Raw genomic sequence first — 17,127 nt, forward strand, 5'->3', positions numbered from 1 at the left:
ATTTCCGTGTGCTGCTGTGGTTCGCCAGAAGCGGCTTAGTCATGCTGGCCACATGACCAGCTGTACGCCAGCTCCCTCGGCCAATAAAGCAAGATGAGTGCCACAACCCCAGAGTCGGCCATGACTGGACCTAATGGTCAGGGGTCCCTTTACCTTTACCTTTAAGTGGCCCAGACCAACTAGGCTCAGTGATTGTAGCTGATGACATAATCCAGGGGTGGGAAAACCTGCATCCCTCCAGATGTTGGATTCCAACTCCCTTCATCCCTGATCATTTGCTAGAGCAGCTGATGAGAGATTCCAGCAACATCTGGGTGGCCATAGGTTCCTCACCCCACCCCTGGATTTTAATCTGTTAGAACTATTTGGCATGGTGACTCCTGTTAGAAGATGGATCGATGTGTCATCTTGAGCCAATAATGAGGCTATAGGTTTTGATGGCACCTGAGTGACATTTTATCATAATTAAGAGTGCAGTGATGGATTAAAGGTTTTCTCCAGAGCTCCATAATGTTTTGATCACAACTTCCCATTCCGTTCATTCTTAACACAGATTTGAATTAGAACAAGGGTCATCAAGCTGTCTTCATAAATTCAAAGGGGGTGAGGGACAGCATTCTCTGGAGCTAACCTTTTATTTTTATATAGCAGTATCACAGGTTGCTTGCTGGCTCCTAGTCAAATCCAGATTTTTCACCTATTCTCCAAAATGCCTAGGCCTCCTTAGAGAAGTGGAGTTTTTTTTAGGGGGGGGGAGAAAGAAGCCACCCTTATCTGCAAATAAATCTCATATAACATCTGCTCTCACAAACTCAGGTTTCAGTAGAGTTTAAGAGCATCTCACGCTCCTCACTAGCTCCTGGCTTTTAATCTAATTCATACAGACATTAGTATAGAACCCTGCTTCACAACAACATTTTTGTACACGAAGATATCTTTGCAGAGGAGAATAAAAGTTGAATGTAATGTTGGAACTGTGCAATTATTTTTGCAACATAAATATATCAATTAGTATGGTTGACTCCTAATTTTCCTGGGTACAGATTATTTTCCTTTGGAAAAACTAATCTCTGAAGTCATTTTTAATATAGAAGCAAATAAATATTTATCCCCAAATGCAAGCTTTACAGTAAGGAATAAGCAAGCAATTAAAAATAACTCAGATGAAATATTACTCGTCCCTCCCAGGCCTACAGCCATATAATTCTATTCTGAACATATGAACACAGAGATTCTGATGTTCATTTTATGGTATATTTGGCTTGTATACTCTAGTTCTGTCTCTTTCCCCATTAGGTACGTGTGCTTTGGGAAAGGACACAACAGAGGGAGCTATTGCTTTCCTTTTGTAATCTCTAGATTTCTGGTTGAGTTACAGAGACTTCTTTGTTTCAGTTTTTCAGATGTTGGGCACTGTCTTGTGCATCAAGTGTTCATGTTGTATCTCCCCTCCCCATGTTTTAAACTTTGCCACTTACTTTTACTTAAACAGCAGTGTCAGAATTATTTCCATCCTAGAGGTGCATTATTAATCTCACATGAGGCAGGAACACACTACGAAACCTGTTAAAGCACCACGTTATCTTTACATCCTCATTAGTTATACCTAAACTGCTGTTGTTTTTAGGTGAACTGAATGGATACCACCCCATTTACATATCCCATTGTCTTCTAAGGAGCCTGCTGATGATCTCTTGGCCAAATGTCTCAAGATTCCTGAAGCTGAATGTTCTGCCATGGACTAACAGCAATGTTAGTGATAATCACGTTTTCACCCAGGCATCAGCTTAAAAGAATCATACCATCTTTAAATTTGGGATTTGGCAAAGAAATAGGACGGTCTTCTTAGGGTTTTATTAATAATATTATTAACATGCACCTCTGAGAACAGAACCTGCCAGTTTTTATCACTGGGCTCTGTTGCATGTTCTTAACAGATGGTAATTAACCTGAACATGCAGACTAAACACAGGCTAGTTTTACTTTTCCCAGCAGAATTGTAAAAAGTAGCCTGACAGATTAGAACAGGCAGGAAACTGACTGTTCTCTAAAATGGCATTAAATTTAAATGTCCCTTAAATGCCCCCTTGAAAGCAGCAGTGCCTGTTAGTTCCTTCTCTTACAACTGCATTGGGGTGTGTATATATATATTTAATAATATTCTACACAAATTAATGATTGCCCACATGTTTATAAGTATGCTCCATGCAGCCAGCATCACCTTAACATTTAGAACAGTGCTTTGTGCACAAATTCCATGTTGCCCAGCCAGTAATATCATGCATGCAATGCTTTGAGAGCAGCAATACGAGTTTATTTTAAAGGTGAACCAACGTATATCCTGGACCTTTGGCAAGTTGAGAGAAGGCTGTATTGAACCTTACAGGAGAGGAAGTGAGAAGTAATAGAGGGCTGAGCAGTGAGAATCCATCAAGGGGAATTCTGCAAAAATTCACAGGAAGGAAAAATGGCAAGTGCCAAGAAAGGGTTACTTGGGGACAAAGAAGCTTGCCTTGATAAAGTGGTCCGATACTGATCTGTGCGTCAGTATGACTTGTCCCTCTACAGTCTTTCTGTTTTTGACGTTTTGTTCCTAGCATTTTAATGTCCCCAGTCTCAACAGGACTTTTGGATGGCAAAACAACAATGGGCAAGGAACATGTGCTTTGGACTAAACACATCTCCTTAATTAAAAAGACACGCTGCGCGCTGTTCTTCGGTGCTACATCCTGTGCACCCTCGCTATTCATCAAATCATGCCCCTCTTCCTTGACTTGATAAGCCTCTCCTTCAGACCTCCTGATTCATCAGTGGCTTTGCTGGCTCAAGGCTTTCCTTTGAGCCAAGAGTCATCAAAGCTCAGCTCCAGAGCCTGTTTCCAGTGCCAGACTTCTTCCACCAAGGACATACTCGGTAGTAATAAAAAGAGTTACTTGGAGCATGTACAGAGCATATTTCATGCCCAGTGGCTAGAAGGAATTAGCACACATGTAGTATCTTAAGGAAAAGGATATTATGCTTTGTCCTTGAGCCATTTATTATACTGTGTGCATGGGGATGTGTGTGTATATAAATATTAAAATTTCCCTCTCAAAAAGAAAGGATATCATCCTAAAGTGCAGATATTTCTGCAAATATCAAGTTACATTACAATACCTAATAACTTGAACCATGATTATATTATAAATTAAGCATATTCTTCACATTTTCTGCATGGTCTTCTCCCAGCTTACCCAGACAGCAGTGCCATCGCTGCAGGGGGGCTAGCCAAGTTTTTTGCACCAGGGGGAGCCTCTAGAGGGGTGCCACTGAGGCTCCCAGCCTCTGTGTGTATGTACACACATGTGCGTGAGGGAGTGCCAAAATGGGTCTTTGACCCAGGTGAAATAAAGCCTAGTTTTGCCCCTGCATACACATATAAGACCCAATCTAGTTGCCATTGTTATTTGTTTCAAAATATATTAATCCTGTATTTTACATTGCTGGGACCTTCTGGTGAAGGGCAGGTAATAAGACTATTCCTTATCCATGGATGGCTGAAAGGCTCTGTGCTCTTCAGACACACAGCCTTTTTGCTTTTAAACACAAGTCCTACCCACTCTCCATAACTGTGAGCATTACACCACATCTCGTTTGGAAATGACTTTTCCTTTATCATTGTGGACCCTTCACAAGGTAAAAGGTGACATATATTGCCCTTTCGTGGGCCTGACAAAAGTCCTGTGCCCAAGAACAGTATTGGGCAGGTGGCCATGGATGTAAATGGGAAGAAATGACAAACAGTTTTTAGAACACTGAGTCCTCCTGAGTCACTGTGTTCTCATTTGCTGATTAATAGTAGGATTTAAATATATATATATATCAGGAAACCCTTAAATACGTGACAGCCATTCTTAGTGGCTGCATATGGATGACGAGCCAACGGCACATTAGGGACTGCGAGTGATGAATGAGAATAGGGTCCTTCCTCTGCTCTTAAAAAGGGAGGCAGGAGAGGATATTCAGCATTGTGCTCTAAGTGTCAAGCTACCACACTGCTGTTGGTTAGCTGTGCGTATGGACATCTTCTGAATGTTTGTCCACAATCAGAGGCAGTTTCAAGGTGGCACGACCAGCCTGTTGGCACTGCGTCCCATGCTGCCGGGGGTGCCAAAACAATGCTGCAGAATGGAGCGTGAGAGGCGGGCGACGGATTTTAGCGTTGCACAGTGCACCACTGAAATTTGAGATCCCATAAAAGATGTTGGAGGAAATGATTAATAAAAGGACCCACAGAGGGGTGGATGGAAGTCCAGGAGATTCCCTGGGATCTTGTTTTTATTATTTATGTTTGAGTGAGAGCTGGACCATAAAGAAGGCTGACCGCCGAAGAATTGATGCTTTTGAATTATGGTGCTGGAGGAGACTCTTGAGAGTCCCATGGACTGCAAGAAGATCAAACCTATCCATTCTTAAGGAAATCAGCCCTGAGTGCTCACTGGAAGGACAGATCGTGAAGCTGAGGCTCCAATACTTTGGCCACCTCATGAGAAGAGAAGACTCCCTGGAAAAGACCCTGATGTTGGGAAAGATGGAGGGCGCAAGGAGAAGGGGACAACAGAGGATGAGATGCTTGGATAGTGTTCTCAAAGCTACAAACATGAGTTTGACCAAACTGCGGGAGGCAGTGGAAGACAGGAGTGCCTGGCGTGCTCTGGTCCATGGGGTCACAAAGAGTCAGACGCGACTAAACAACTAAACAACAACACATCTCTATAAAACTTTAAGTTGAAAAAGCAAATAAAATTTTTTAAAAGAAATTTGAGAGCAGAACGTCTGTCACTGCTGCAATCTCCCTTTCCACCATTTTTAGTTAAGGCCCAATATAGATGGTGCACACCAGACATGGTTAACACCCTCCCTGTTAAAAAGGAAGAGGGATTTAAGAGGTTGCAGCCCTCAGAAAATTGGTGCTGGAGAAAGAGTCAAATGCCCCAATAAGCTTCTTGAAGCTATGAGGGCAACAGCTTGAGGGGATGTGTGTGCTCTGAACCCAATTCCCTCTCTAACTTTAGGGCTTTCCCATTCAACTCAGCAACTAAATAAATTTCGAGGGCAGGGCTTGACTGTCCAAAGCTCAGGGTATTAAGGGACCTTACGCTAGTGTATCCCCTGAGCTCTCAACTCAGAACAAGTGTCTGTGATTGTTTTGGGCAAAAGGGTGAGGTAGAATCAATTTCCCACATAGGTTTCAGCCCCTGAAGCCATCATGTGTGGTAAAGTGCAAACTGGACAGCCAACCTGTAACCCCTCTTCATCCTAAGCAGTTAGCACTTCCTTACTGGGGTTAAGGACAGCTACCACTGCAGCCTTCAGTTCAGCTTGTCACCAGAACTGGCTGCCTTTGTTTGTTTGATTTATTTGTAGACTGCCCTTCATCTGAAAATCACAGGTTGGTTCACAGCATAAAAATACGAAATGAGAACACAAAATGCATAAACAATAACAAACCAATAACACCCCCCCAAAAAACCCCCATCTTTAAAACACCATAGCTTGTTCAATCAGCCAAAGGCCTGGTTATACAGAAACATTTTGGTGCCTAAAGACATGTAATGAAGGGGCCAGGCAAGACTCCCGGGGGAGAGCATGGATCAAAGTTTTCACAGAGACTGGCACAGCCCCTCTACTTGATTCTGGATACTTCTTAGCTGAAGCAGAATGCCTGCAGTGGCTGTTCCCACAGCTGGTTTCATGGAACCAGGAAATAGGAGCAGAGGAAGGGTGCTGGGGGGGGGGAGTGGCAGGGCTAAATAACCAATCTAGCCAATGTATTGCTTATAGTGGATGGAGAATTCAACTTGGGTATGGCAGACCTTGGATATGGAAGTCCTCCCTCCCTCCTGGACTCTCTTGTTTTGAAAAGTCACCGTCTCTCAGCTTCAGGTCCCCTAACTATAGAAGGTAAATCATTGTAGCTAACCTCAGCAGGTGCAATGAAGATCAGACAGCTCTTTGCACATTTCAGAATACTGTTCCATACTCTGTTGACTTTCCTTGACTAGTGTAGTTGCTTTCAATCCCAGCTTCAGCCCCTGACATCTATCTCATCAACCTAATTTAGTTTACATCCATTGCCATATCTTTGCCTTGCTTGGTCCTCTAAATTGTCAACCTGCAGCTAATAAATCAGTCATTTTACATTACTTCTTTCCCTGAGAGACTTTTTATTTCTTTTCCTTTGCAGAAACCTCGTTTTCCCCCAGTTAATACCACAACTCCAGCTGGCTCATTAATCTTTTCCTACTTCTCTCTGTGGCACAGTTCTGGCCTCCCCTCAACCTGTCTTTTTTAAAACCTGCAGTTCCACTCAGCTTACATTCCCTAGAGGCGGACAGACTACATGGCATCCACCAAATCTTAGTACACAAATGGAAGAACGTTTGCTAACCCTCTGACAGTAACATATTTCCTTGCCAGTGACACCCTGGTCACTTTCTCTCCAAGCCCTAAAAATGTATTATGCCCACTTTCTAGGCTATATGTAACTCCTGCAGTTGGCTGCTCAGAGCCAGTGTTTTTTTCCTCCTGGCTATGCATATTTACTGTCTCTCCCTCTTACCCCTTTTTCATACTCCTTTTAAATTATTCTCTTTGGGAAGGGAAAGAAAGAAAGAAAGAAAGAAAGAAAGAAAGAGAGGATGAGATCTCATTCACAAGTTGGACCCTCAAATTTCAACACAAGGCAGAGTTTGGAAAGTTTGCCTGTGAAGGTTTGCCTACCACAGAACACAAATGTAGCTTAGAACATACAGTACTTGGTAGCAGTGATAGTAGTAAAGACCTCTTAACTGTCACCACCATATCTGCTCGAAGTCATCCAGCATACCATTATTTTAACAGTTAGAGAGCTAATTCAACCCAGGGTGTTGCCAGAGAACCCTTGCAAGCTTAATGTGCTGTGTTTGCTGACAAAAATTGCTCACTTCCAATCTGACGTATATTGCTTTTTGCCACATAGTCTAGGGTAGAGTGGTCCAGGACATTGTCTTACCAACTGATCAACTTCAGTTGTATTGTTACCTGTCAATGTACAGAGCGCTTTCCTTAGGGAGACGTTCTCTATCCCCGGATGGCTCAACCCTTACCCTGCTTAGCTTATTAGATCTAACAGGGCAAGACTGCCTTGTTCTTTTCATTTCGATTTGCTTCTTTCAGTGGGGGCCATGTTTGATCTATACTGAAAGAACCAGTGCTGCAGTGACTGTTCTTGGAAAGAGATTGCACAGACAGCAGCACAACCGATTTGTTTCAGCCAGTTCTGCTTTCTAAGGACAGCTGATTTACCAGAACTGAAAAGATTAACCAGAGCTAAAAATACTAATAAAACAGCATTGCAGAATAGTGGCTGGCTTTGGACCAGATTTGGCTCACAGGCTGCCTGTTGCACAACATTGCCTGTTTGATTAGCATACCCTTTTTGTGATAGTTTACTACACTGGTTAAGAACTGAATACTCAGGGTGGTATAGTGATGATTGAATTGCTATGTCTCTTTGTCCTTTAGGGCGTATCAATTTCACAATTGTTCTGTTATTATACTTGCAAATGTGCTCTCACAGCTGAGTTGCTTCCACCTGTCTTCAACATAACATTTACCCTACAAAACTCAACTGCAAATAATAAAAGGTAGGTTGGATACTGGAGTGAAAGGAGCAATTTTATTTACTCTGTGCAAAGCTGTCCTCGCTAAAATTGAGTGCAAAAGTTCCTCTATAGCTAATTCTGCAGAATATGGCTGTGCAAATATCTCTAACACCAGCCCACATTTCAGAAGTTACATTTGTAGATAAAAAGGACTGTACACTTATCTTGCCCTCAGGGAAAACTGAAGGAACTGAACATGTTTAGCCTGAAGAAACAAAGATTAAGTGGAGGGAGGAGGGCAGGAGATGGGTCAATATCTAAAAGATTATCAGAAAGAAATAGTAGAGGAGAGGGCTAATAACAGTAGGTGTAGATTACAGGAGGGAGGCTTAGAAAAGACAGGTTCAATTGGTGTCTATAAAACAAGGATAGCTATGTGCATCACCAAATAGAAATATTTTTTGTCTGCTAATGTTTCTTCCACACTAGATATATTATGTGGAAAACTTGCAACTTTCCTTCCTGTAGTGATTCGGTTTTGGGAATATCATCCAGTTTCCCCAGCAAATCTCACAGCAATACAGTGGTACCTCGGGTTACATATGCTTCAGGTTACATATGCTTCAGGTTACATACGCTTCAGGTTACAGACTCTGCTAACCCAGAAAAAGTACCTCGGGTTAAGAACTTTGCTTCAGGATAAGAACAGAAATCATGCTCCAGCGGCACGGCAGCAGCAGGAGGACCCATTAGCTAAAGTGGTGCTTCAGGTTAAGAACAGTTTCAGGTTAAGAATGGACCTCCGGAACGAATTAAGTATTTAACCCGAGGTACCACTCTACGTTGCTGGCTTGAAAAAGCAATCTTCTCCTTTCTCATCCAGCAGCCCAGCAAACATGATAATTATTTATTGCCGTTGACATAACGGAAGATCACTGCTTGACAGGCACCGATTGGATCATGCCTGTATGACAAAGAGCAACATCCGCCCACATCATTTCGTGCTTAATTTGCCCCCCCCCTTCTTTCCTGGGCATGCTGTCATATTCCTTATATTCTCAGACCCATTGATTCATCTAGTCCCAGTATGTCTACACACCAGGGGTCAGCAAACCTTTTCAGCAGGGGGCCAGCCCACTGTCCCTCAGACTTTGTGGTGGGCCGGACTATATTTTTTGGGGGGAAATGAATGAATTCCTATGCCTCACAAATAACCCAGAGATGCATTTGAAATAAAAGCACACATTCAACGCATGTAAAAACAGCGGGCAGGCCCCACAAATAACCCAGAGATGCATTTTAAATAAAAGGACACATTCTAGTCATGTAAAAACACACTAATTCCTGGACCATCCGCGGTCCAGAGTTAGAAGGCGATTGGGCTGGATCCAGCCCCTGGGCCTTAGTTTGCCTACCCATGGTCTACACCAGGGGTCAGCAAACTTTTTCAGCAGGGGGGTGGTCCACTGTCCCTCAGACCTTGTGGGGGGTAGGACTATATTTTGGAAAAAGAAAAAAAATGAATGAATTCCTATGCCCCACAAATAATCCAGAGATGCATTTTAAATAAAAGCACACATTCTACTCATGTAAAAACACCAGGCAGGCCCCACAAATAACCCAGAGATGCATTTAAATGAAAGGACACATTCTACTCATGTAAAAACACGCTGATTCCCAGACCGTCCGCGGGCTAGATTTAGAAGGCGATTGGGCTGGATTCGGCTCCCAGGCCTTAGTTTGCCTACCCATGGTCTACACTAACTGCAGTAGCTGTCCAGGATTCCAGTAAGAAGGCTTTCCCAGCTTTACTCAGTCAGGCCAGGAGTTGGGACTGTTTGTTTGCAACAGCACACAAGGATGACTGAAGGATGACTGATGCGAACATAGGAAATTGCCTTATGCCAGGCATTGCCCGTGTCGCCCCATCTTGGCTACTTTAACCACCAGCAGATCTCCAGGATCTCAAGCAGCAATGGGTCTCTCCCAAGACCTACTGCCTAACCCTGTTGGCTGAAGACAACAGTGTCTGACTCCAAGACTGTCTGCATGCCAAGCATATGCTATTATACCACCAAGCTATTGCCACCCGCTCCTTTTTCCAGCCCACGTGCAGGAGGAAGCCTTCATCCATGTCTGTGTTGTGAGCTCTTAATATGCTTTACGCTTAAGGCTGTAGTGCCATGCATTTCTTTAAAGAGACAATAGAACTATTTCTTGTAATGGATGGGGGCAGGGAGAGCATGGATTTGGAAGAATATATATATATATATATATAGAGAGAGAGAGAGAGAGAGAGAGAGAGAGAGAGAGAGAGACTCCCTGGAAAAGACCCTGATGTTGGGAAAGATGGAGGGCACAAGGAGAAGGGGACGACAGAGGACGAGATGGTTGGACAGTGTTCTCGAAGCTACCAGCATGAGTTTGACCAAACTGCGGGAGGCAGTGGGAGACAGGAGTGCCTGGCATGCTCTGGTCCACGGGGTCACAAATAGTCAGACATGACTAAACAACTATATATATGTGTGTGTGTGTGTGTGTGTGTGTGTGTGTGTGTGTGTGTGTACATATAGAAAAATAGCATGTAGGTAGCATCACTGGCATTCATGCATTTTATTCCTGTGCTCAGGTGGCATTCAGCCTTAAAGGATAATTTTAAGAAAGGCTCAGAAAATGGCAGCGCGTGAGTGTGTACAATTGGTCCCTGTTTTTATGCGCCCAATCTGCCAGGCGCTAAGTGCTCTTGCAGAGCCACTAATGGGGCTTGCACACTCGCGGAGCCTCATTTCTCACGGTCGCCGTGACACTGTCGGATGGAATTATTGATTCCCCCGCCCCTTGTATAAAAATACTGTAGCTGAAGGATGGAGAACATGCACTCTCCCTGTCACAGAAAGGAGGACCCTTGAATCGATTAGGCTGCAATAAGAGCTGTTCACCTACGAGTAAGCCCTATCAAATTTGACAGGACTTCTGAGAAGTCATGGTTAGGACTTGTGCTCTTAATAGTTGGAATCGCTGTCAAATTTTGCCAAAAAAAGGTGAAATATCCCAAGCAAATTTGGATGGTCCTGCTCGACCAAGATGCCAAAAAAAGTGAAACACCCAAAGAAAATTTGGATAGTCCTGCTCCGCCAAGATGCCTGAAAATTTTTTTTTTGGGGGGGGAAGGCAGAAGGAGTCTCACTCTGCTCACTTTCCAGGGGAGAGGGATGAAATATCGTCTGAATTTCGCCTGCATTTGCAACCAGGAGGTGCAAAGAATTTGAAGGTTTTTCAGGGGAGTGGCACTAAGTTTTATTCTCAAGCGGGAATTTTCCAGGAGGGTTTTAGCCACCCTTGGCCATCAGCCATGGATTTCTGTGTGTGTGTGTGTGTTTTAATTTTGAAAACGAAATAGAACAAAAACAAAAACCGCAGTTTGGGAACGAGATTGGGAAGAAGGCGCCTATCCTTTGTAGAGAAGGAGCGCAAGGTACTCACTGACACGTGATGCGATGCAAGAAATCCATCCGCCGCCGCCGGCGGGAAAGAGCCAATAAAGCGGTGAGTTTGGCGCGCGAGAGCTTCCCAAGGATGCGGCCGCCGGCGAGGCAAGGTCCCGAAGGAGCGGCGAAGGGCGCCTGTTGCAGTGACTGACAGACGCACAGACAGCCTCCTCAGCTGCTTCCCCCTCTCATTCGTCCACCCGTCTGTCTGTCTGTCCCCAACTGACAGGGGCTCCTCAGGCGCGCCTCACTTCTCGCCTCACTTGAAGCTCAGCGTCCGAGGGAGACGCACGCCTGGAGAGCGCGCCTGGGGCCATGGACAGCTCCTGGGAAGAGCGCGGGAACCTCACGGTCCCCTCAGGGAGCGAGAGCCCCGTCCCCAGCCCGGCGGCGTCGTGGGCGCCCACGGCCGGCTTGGCGCCCCGGGAAGACAGCGGCTCTGCGTCTTTCTGGAACACCCCTTTGAACCAGGCTCTGAGCGTCTTCGTGGCGCTGGCTCTCTTCGTGGCCATGCTGGGCTTGGGCTGCACGGTGGAGCTGAGCCAGCTGGGCGCGCAGCTGAGGCGGCCCCTGGGCTTGCTGCTGGCGCTGCTGTGCCAGTTCGGGCTCATGCCCTTCGTGGCTTTCCTGATGGCGCTGGTCTTCGCCCTCGACGAGGTGGCAGCCGTCACCGTCCTGCTGTGCGGGTGCTGCCCCGGGGGGAACCTCTCCAACATCATGTCGCTCCTGGTCAACGGGGACATGAACCTCAGGTACCCGAAGGGGAAGGGAAGGGAGGGCGAAGCTGGAGGCTGCGTGGGGGTCCGCTGGGCAAGAAGAACCAAACGGGCTAGTAACAATACTACTGCTACTACTACTACTACTACTACTACTACTACCAATAATAATAATAATAAATTTTTATTTATACCCCGCCCTCCGCAAGACCGGGCTCAGGGCGGCTAACCACCAATAATAAAACCAAGTTGATTAAAATACAATAATAATAATGCTACTACTACTAATAATGCTACTAATAAGAATGCTGCTGCTACTACTACAAATACATACATACATAAATCTTATTTATACCCCACCCATCTCTAGGGAAAAGGGTGGCAGCGAGACTGAGGGCATTTCTCCTGCAGGAGGAAGCGGGGAGGAGAGAGATTGCGGGTGCTTCTGTCTGAAATCGGTTATTTTCGCTTTAACGCACTGACTAAAGTTGCATTGTTTCCTGGCAGAGCTCCAACTCCATTCACATTGGGACGGCGAGCAGACATTCAACAGGTGTAGCGCCCTCCTATCTCTCTCCCCCCCCCCCCACGATGAAAGCCAAATCCACCCGTAGAATATCTTATCCATCACAGCACCTGCTCAAGGCACGGAGGTCCTGCGAGGAAAAGGAACGGAGAGATGAAATGTAAAACTCCCGAGCAAACGTCAGATGAGTTGTTATGTATGCCCTGTTCCCAGAGGGTGGGGCAAAGAGGCAAGTGCCACTGAGCAAGTGCAGAGCGCCTGGAGATATCTGCCTTTCCTAATGGAAGTTTCGCCCGTCGCTGCATCTCCAGCCTGAGAAAGGATGCACCTGTTGAATGTCTGCCTGTTACACACCAGTGAAAGGCGCAGGGGCTCTGCTAGGAATCACCCACAAACCTGTGCATTTGGGCTTGGGGAAGAACTTTCCCTGCAGTCTTTAATCCCCACCAGATGTTTCTATTAATTAAGAATTAATTGGGGGGGGGGGAGGCAAGACAGGGCTATGGGGTACAGCCAGACAATGTGGGCAGCCTTCTCCTTTTGCACAGTACATCTTTTTGTAAGCCGCTAAGCTCTTCCTTCTCCCCCTGCTTTCCGAGACCCTCTAGTTTCACTTGCAAGCCGGCACAAAGAGGAGAGAGAGCTGTGCCAATGTGTGCTGTGAACCTTGATAGCCAGACACGCCCTGCAGGCAGCAGTGCTGGAAAACAGCATTTGGGGTGTGCGTGGGGAGGAAGTTTTTAACGATGGGGAGGGAGGGGAGAAAAGTGTGGACTGTGGGGAAGAGAGATAATGTGTTTAAGTAAAGCCTGCACTGGATAGATGAGAGACAGCAGCACATCATGCCATGGCGAGAACAGTGCATTGTAACGAATTGGGAAGGGTGCCTTTCTCTTTCAAAACTACCAGCTTCTGCTTCTACAACACAGAGTGTAAAAGGCAGAAATCACCCGTATAAAATTAGCAACCGAGCAGGAGGTTCCCACTGACAGTGTGAGGTTGGAAAGACTAAAGGGAAGAGGCTTCTGCAATAAAATGTGCCGTCTGAGCAGCCCGTGGAAAGTGAATGGGGTGGTGGAAGGAACTTCAGTACATCACATATTTTTCCCTCTGGGAACTCTGTTTTCTCTTGTCTCTGGCAGTATAATCATGACCACATCGTCTACGTTGCTTGCTCTGGTTTTGATGCCTCTTTGCCTGTGGATCTACAGCCGGGCCTGGATCAACACCCCGTTAGTGCGCCTGTTGCCTCTAGGCGCCGTCACCATGACCTTATGCAGCACTCTGCTCCCCATCGGCATTGGGGTCTTCATCCGATACAGATTCACCAGGGTGGCAGACATCCTGCTGAAGGTAAGCCAGGCCCCAGATACCCATCTATACAGGGGATACAGGGAGGAGCCCTAATGCAGGCACGGACTACATCTAGCTAGAACCAAGAGCAGTGGTGTAATTAGAGTGTCAAACTATAGGGTCATGGAGACCTGGGTTCAAATCCCCAATTAGCCACAAAGCTCACTGGGTGACTGCCTCTCAGCCTACTCTTTCTCACAAGGATGTTGTGATAAAAAAAATTAGGAGGAATATACCACTTTCAGCTCCTTGGAGCTAAAGTGGTATACAGTGGTATCTCGGGTTAACAACTTAATTCATTCCGGAGGTCTGTTCTTAACCTGAAACTGTTCTTAACCTGAAGCACCACTTTAGCTAATGGGGCCTCCTGCTGCCGCCGCACCACCAGAGCATGATTTCTGTTCTCATCCTGAAGCAAAGTTCTTAACCTGAGGTACTATTTCTGGGTTAGCAGAGTCTGTAACCTGGGGTACCACTGTATATGAATGTAAGAATGAAATTTTAACAAAGAAATTAAAGTGTTACTCCAGTGAGACAGTGGGAGGGCATATATGTCCTGAAGGCACAGGATCCCTTTGCATTATTTGCTGAGTGCCATGTTTGCTTTCCAAGTGAAGAACTGCTGTAGCAGGGCTGCTGGTATCTGAAGTCTTGCAGAGTCATCAAAGAAGGCAACGCTAAGCTAGAGGGACCAACAGTGTAAACTGCAACCAATGATCCTCTGTCCAGTATTGCAAGATGAAATCCTGCCTTGAGAGCAATTTTTTGTTTTGTTTTGTTACAGAATTTACACAGAAGGAATTCATACACAGTAGTCCTCCTACGACATTGCCATATGCATAGTAGTAAACAATATTTCTAAATTTCAGCCGCTTGCAGTTTTATTTCTGGGGGCGGAAAAGTGGCTTGTGACACAAAATGTGTGTTGTTGTTGTTGTTTTGCGATTGTGGTGCTCCCCCCCCCCAGTATAAAAAGGGTGGGGTAAAATAAATGCCCCATAGGATTTTCCAACAACACACATGGTTTTATCAGGGGGCATTTTACCACCCCAAGATACACTGGAATTTGATTTGGAGTAGCAAAAGGTACCGCTTCAGTAAAAATAAATAAATAAATTGGTAGCAGATGAGGGCCACACTAGTAATTTGCAATTTATCCTGAATATTTTATTTATTTTTAATTATTTATGAATCACATACAACCATTGCTCTCTAGGCAATTTAACAACAGATTAAAATATAGAATAACATACATCATAAAAACAGTAGAGTATTAAACGTGACTAGATAAAATTGGCATTCTAGAAATGTTTGCTTAAATAAAAATGTTCTTATGGCACATAGGAGTCACACAATGCCATCATCTGCCTCGCTTTCACTGAATGTTCCATATTGCAGGGGTTACTGAGATATTTGATTTCCGAGGCACAAGGTACCTCTGAAAGCTCAGCTCCTTATGATATCAGTGATCTAGTTGGCCAACTGAGAGTAAAGAACTCTGATCCCAAGTTGTTTAAGCCTTTGTACACTAGTACCAAAACCTTGAACATGGCCTGGTAGCATACAGGCAGGGAGTGCAGTTCCTGGAGCACGGGTGTTATATGGTGTCAGAAAGCTACCAGGCCTGAACCAAGACTGAGATGTGCTCAGATGATCAGTTTTCTCCAGCAATTCCTGCAACTGATCCACCATGACCATCCATTTTTGTTTTAAAAATGCTTTTGCGTTAATTACATAGATTGCTTGTGCACCTCTGCATAATTAGAATGGGGAGGTGGTGAGAGCACCCTTAATTCTTCTATACTGGGGTAAGTATTTTTTAGTATTTCTCGGCCCAAAGCATGTGGTATATGAGGTTGTTAAGAGTGCCCGTTAATTCTCTAGCTAGAGAAGGCTTTCATTTGGCCCACTTATGTTGCAATCTTGCTGTTGTTTATTGTTATGGCATTTCACTGAACTCTACTGTATATTTTGTTTTAGTATATCATTCATTGCTTCGGGGGGCCAAAAAACCCCAAAACCAGTATATAAATAAATTGGAATAAATAAGAAATTGAAACAGAACAAGCAGTTCTACTGTTAATCCTGCTAGTTCTGTCTGTGATCACCAAATATACACCATTTATTTACATAACAGCACCAATACACATTCATATGCTTTGGCAAACGAAGCAGTCTTATGTGTCTGCTTTAACAGATTCTGTGCTTTCCTTGATGCTTGAAATATATTTTAAATAACCTGTATGCTTATTGATATAGTAATATGTAATTAAGAGCAGCGGTCCTCCAAAATCCTACTCTATCTAATCCAATGCTTTCTTTGCTAGGTTTCATTGTGGTCCCTCCTGGTATCCCTGGTGATCCTTTTCATTCTAACCGGTACCATGTTGGGACCTGATCTGCTGGCTACTATCCCTGCTACTGTCTATGTAGTAGCTGTGCTGATGCCCTTGGCTGGCTATGGCTGTGGTTATGGCATAGCAACCTTATTTCACTTGCCACCTCACTGCAAGAGGACAGTGTCACTGGAGACCGGCTGCCAAAACGTACAGCTCTGCACCGCTATACTCAAACTGACCTTCCCTCCAGAGCTTATTGGGAGCATGTACATGTTCCCCTTGCTCTACGCTCTCTTCCAGGCTGCAGAAGCTGGTCTGTTTGTATTGGCCTATAAGGTGTACGGCAAGGATTCCTACAAACAAGAGCCTCTAGTAGGGGAAGAAGAAGAGGATACGAACATTTCCTACAAAAAACTGAAGGAAGAAGAAATGCCAGATACTTCCTATGGCACTGTGACTGCCGAGGGCCATGCCTCAGTGCTCATGGAACCGATGCAGACTGCCCTCTAGAGGAAGGGAGGACCTGAACTGGAAATCCTGTTGTGGGATAATGTAGCAAACTGTTCAGTCAAAGGAGGAGGCAGGGAGATGATGGCACGAAGCAGTTGCTGTAATCTTGATTCCCTCAGCATATATGGTTTGTAAAAATGCCAATATTTTTGTCCATGAATAGCAAGTCACCTGTGACCACCTCCTCAGCTACCACAAAGAATCAATATGAGCCATCACAATAAAGTATACTGAAATGCAAGCAAGCAGGAAGGCTGCATGCTGAAGAGAGGGGTTTTATAAGGTAATTTTAAAGACTAGTATGAGAGGGAGGGAAGAGAAGAACAGGGGAATTAATGCTGATAGTATTTGTTCTTGTGTAAATGAATGTCACCAACATTTGCTGTTTAAAAGCTTTGTATCTGTTTTACATTATTCAGCTTCTGTGTATGTGGAAAGGTTGAACTCATGTTGTATATTTACCACTGATTAAATTTCTTCTGAAGATACCAAGCCATTAAGAGGACTTATGAGACACTGTCTGCTTCAACTTGTTGATATCAAAGCTGTCACTCTTTTCACAGACAGAAG

General features: G+C 44.8%; 1 protein-coding gene across 1 annotated transcript; it reads left to right on the forward strand.

The window, feature by feature from the left end:
- The first annotated feature begins 11,011 nt into the window (after nucleotides 1-11,011).
- SLC10A4 (solute carrier family 10 member 4) lies at nucleotides 11,012-17,062 on the forward strand. Its single transcript, XM_053403653.1, has 3 exons — nucleotides 11,012-11,865; nucleotides 13,498-13,708; nucleotides 16,036-17,062. Exons 1-3 carry the CDS (start codon nucleotides 11,429-11,431, stop codon nucleotides 16,555-16,557), a joined length of 1,170 nt encoding a protein of 389 aa, XP_053259628.1. The 5' UTR covers nucleotides 11,012-11,428; the 3' UTR covers nucleotides 16,558-17,062.
- The last annotated feature ends 65 nt before the right edge of the window (nucleotides 17,063-17,127 follow it).

Source organism: Podarcis raffonei, chromosome 9, assembly GCF_027172205.1.
Source record: "Podarcis raffonei isolate rPodRaf1 chromosome 9, rPodRaf1.pri, whole genome shotgun sequence".
NCBI lineage: Eukaryota > Metazoa > Chordata > Lepidosauria > Squamata > Lacertidae > Podarcis > Podarcis raffonei.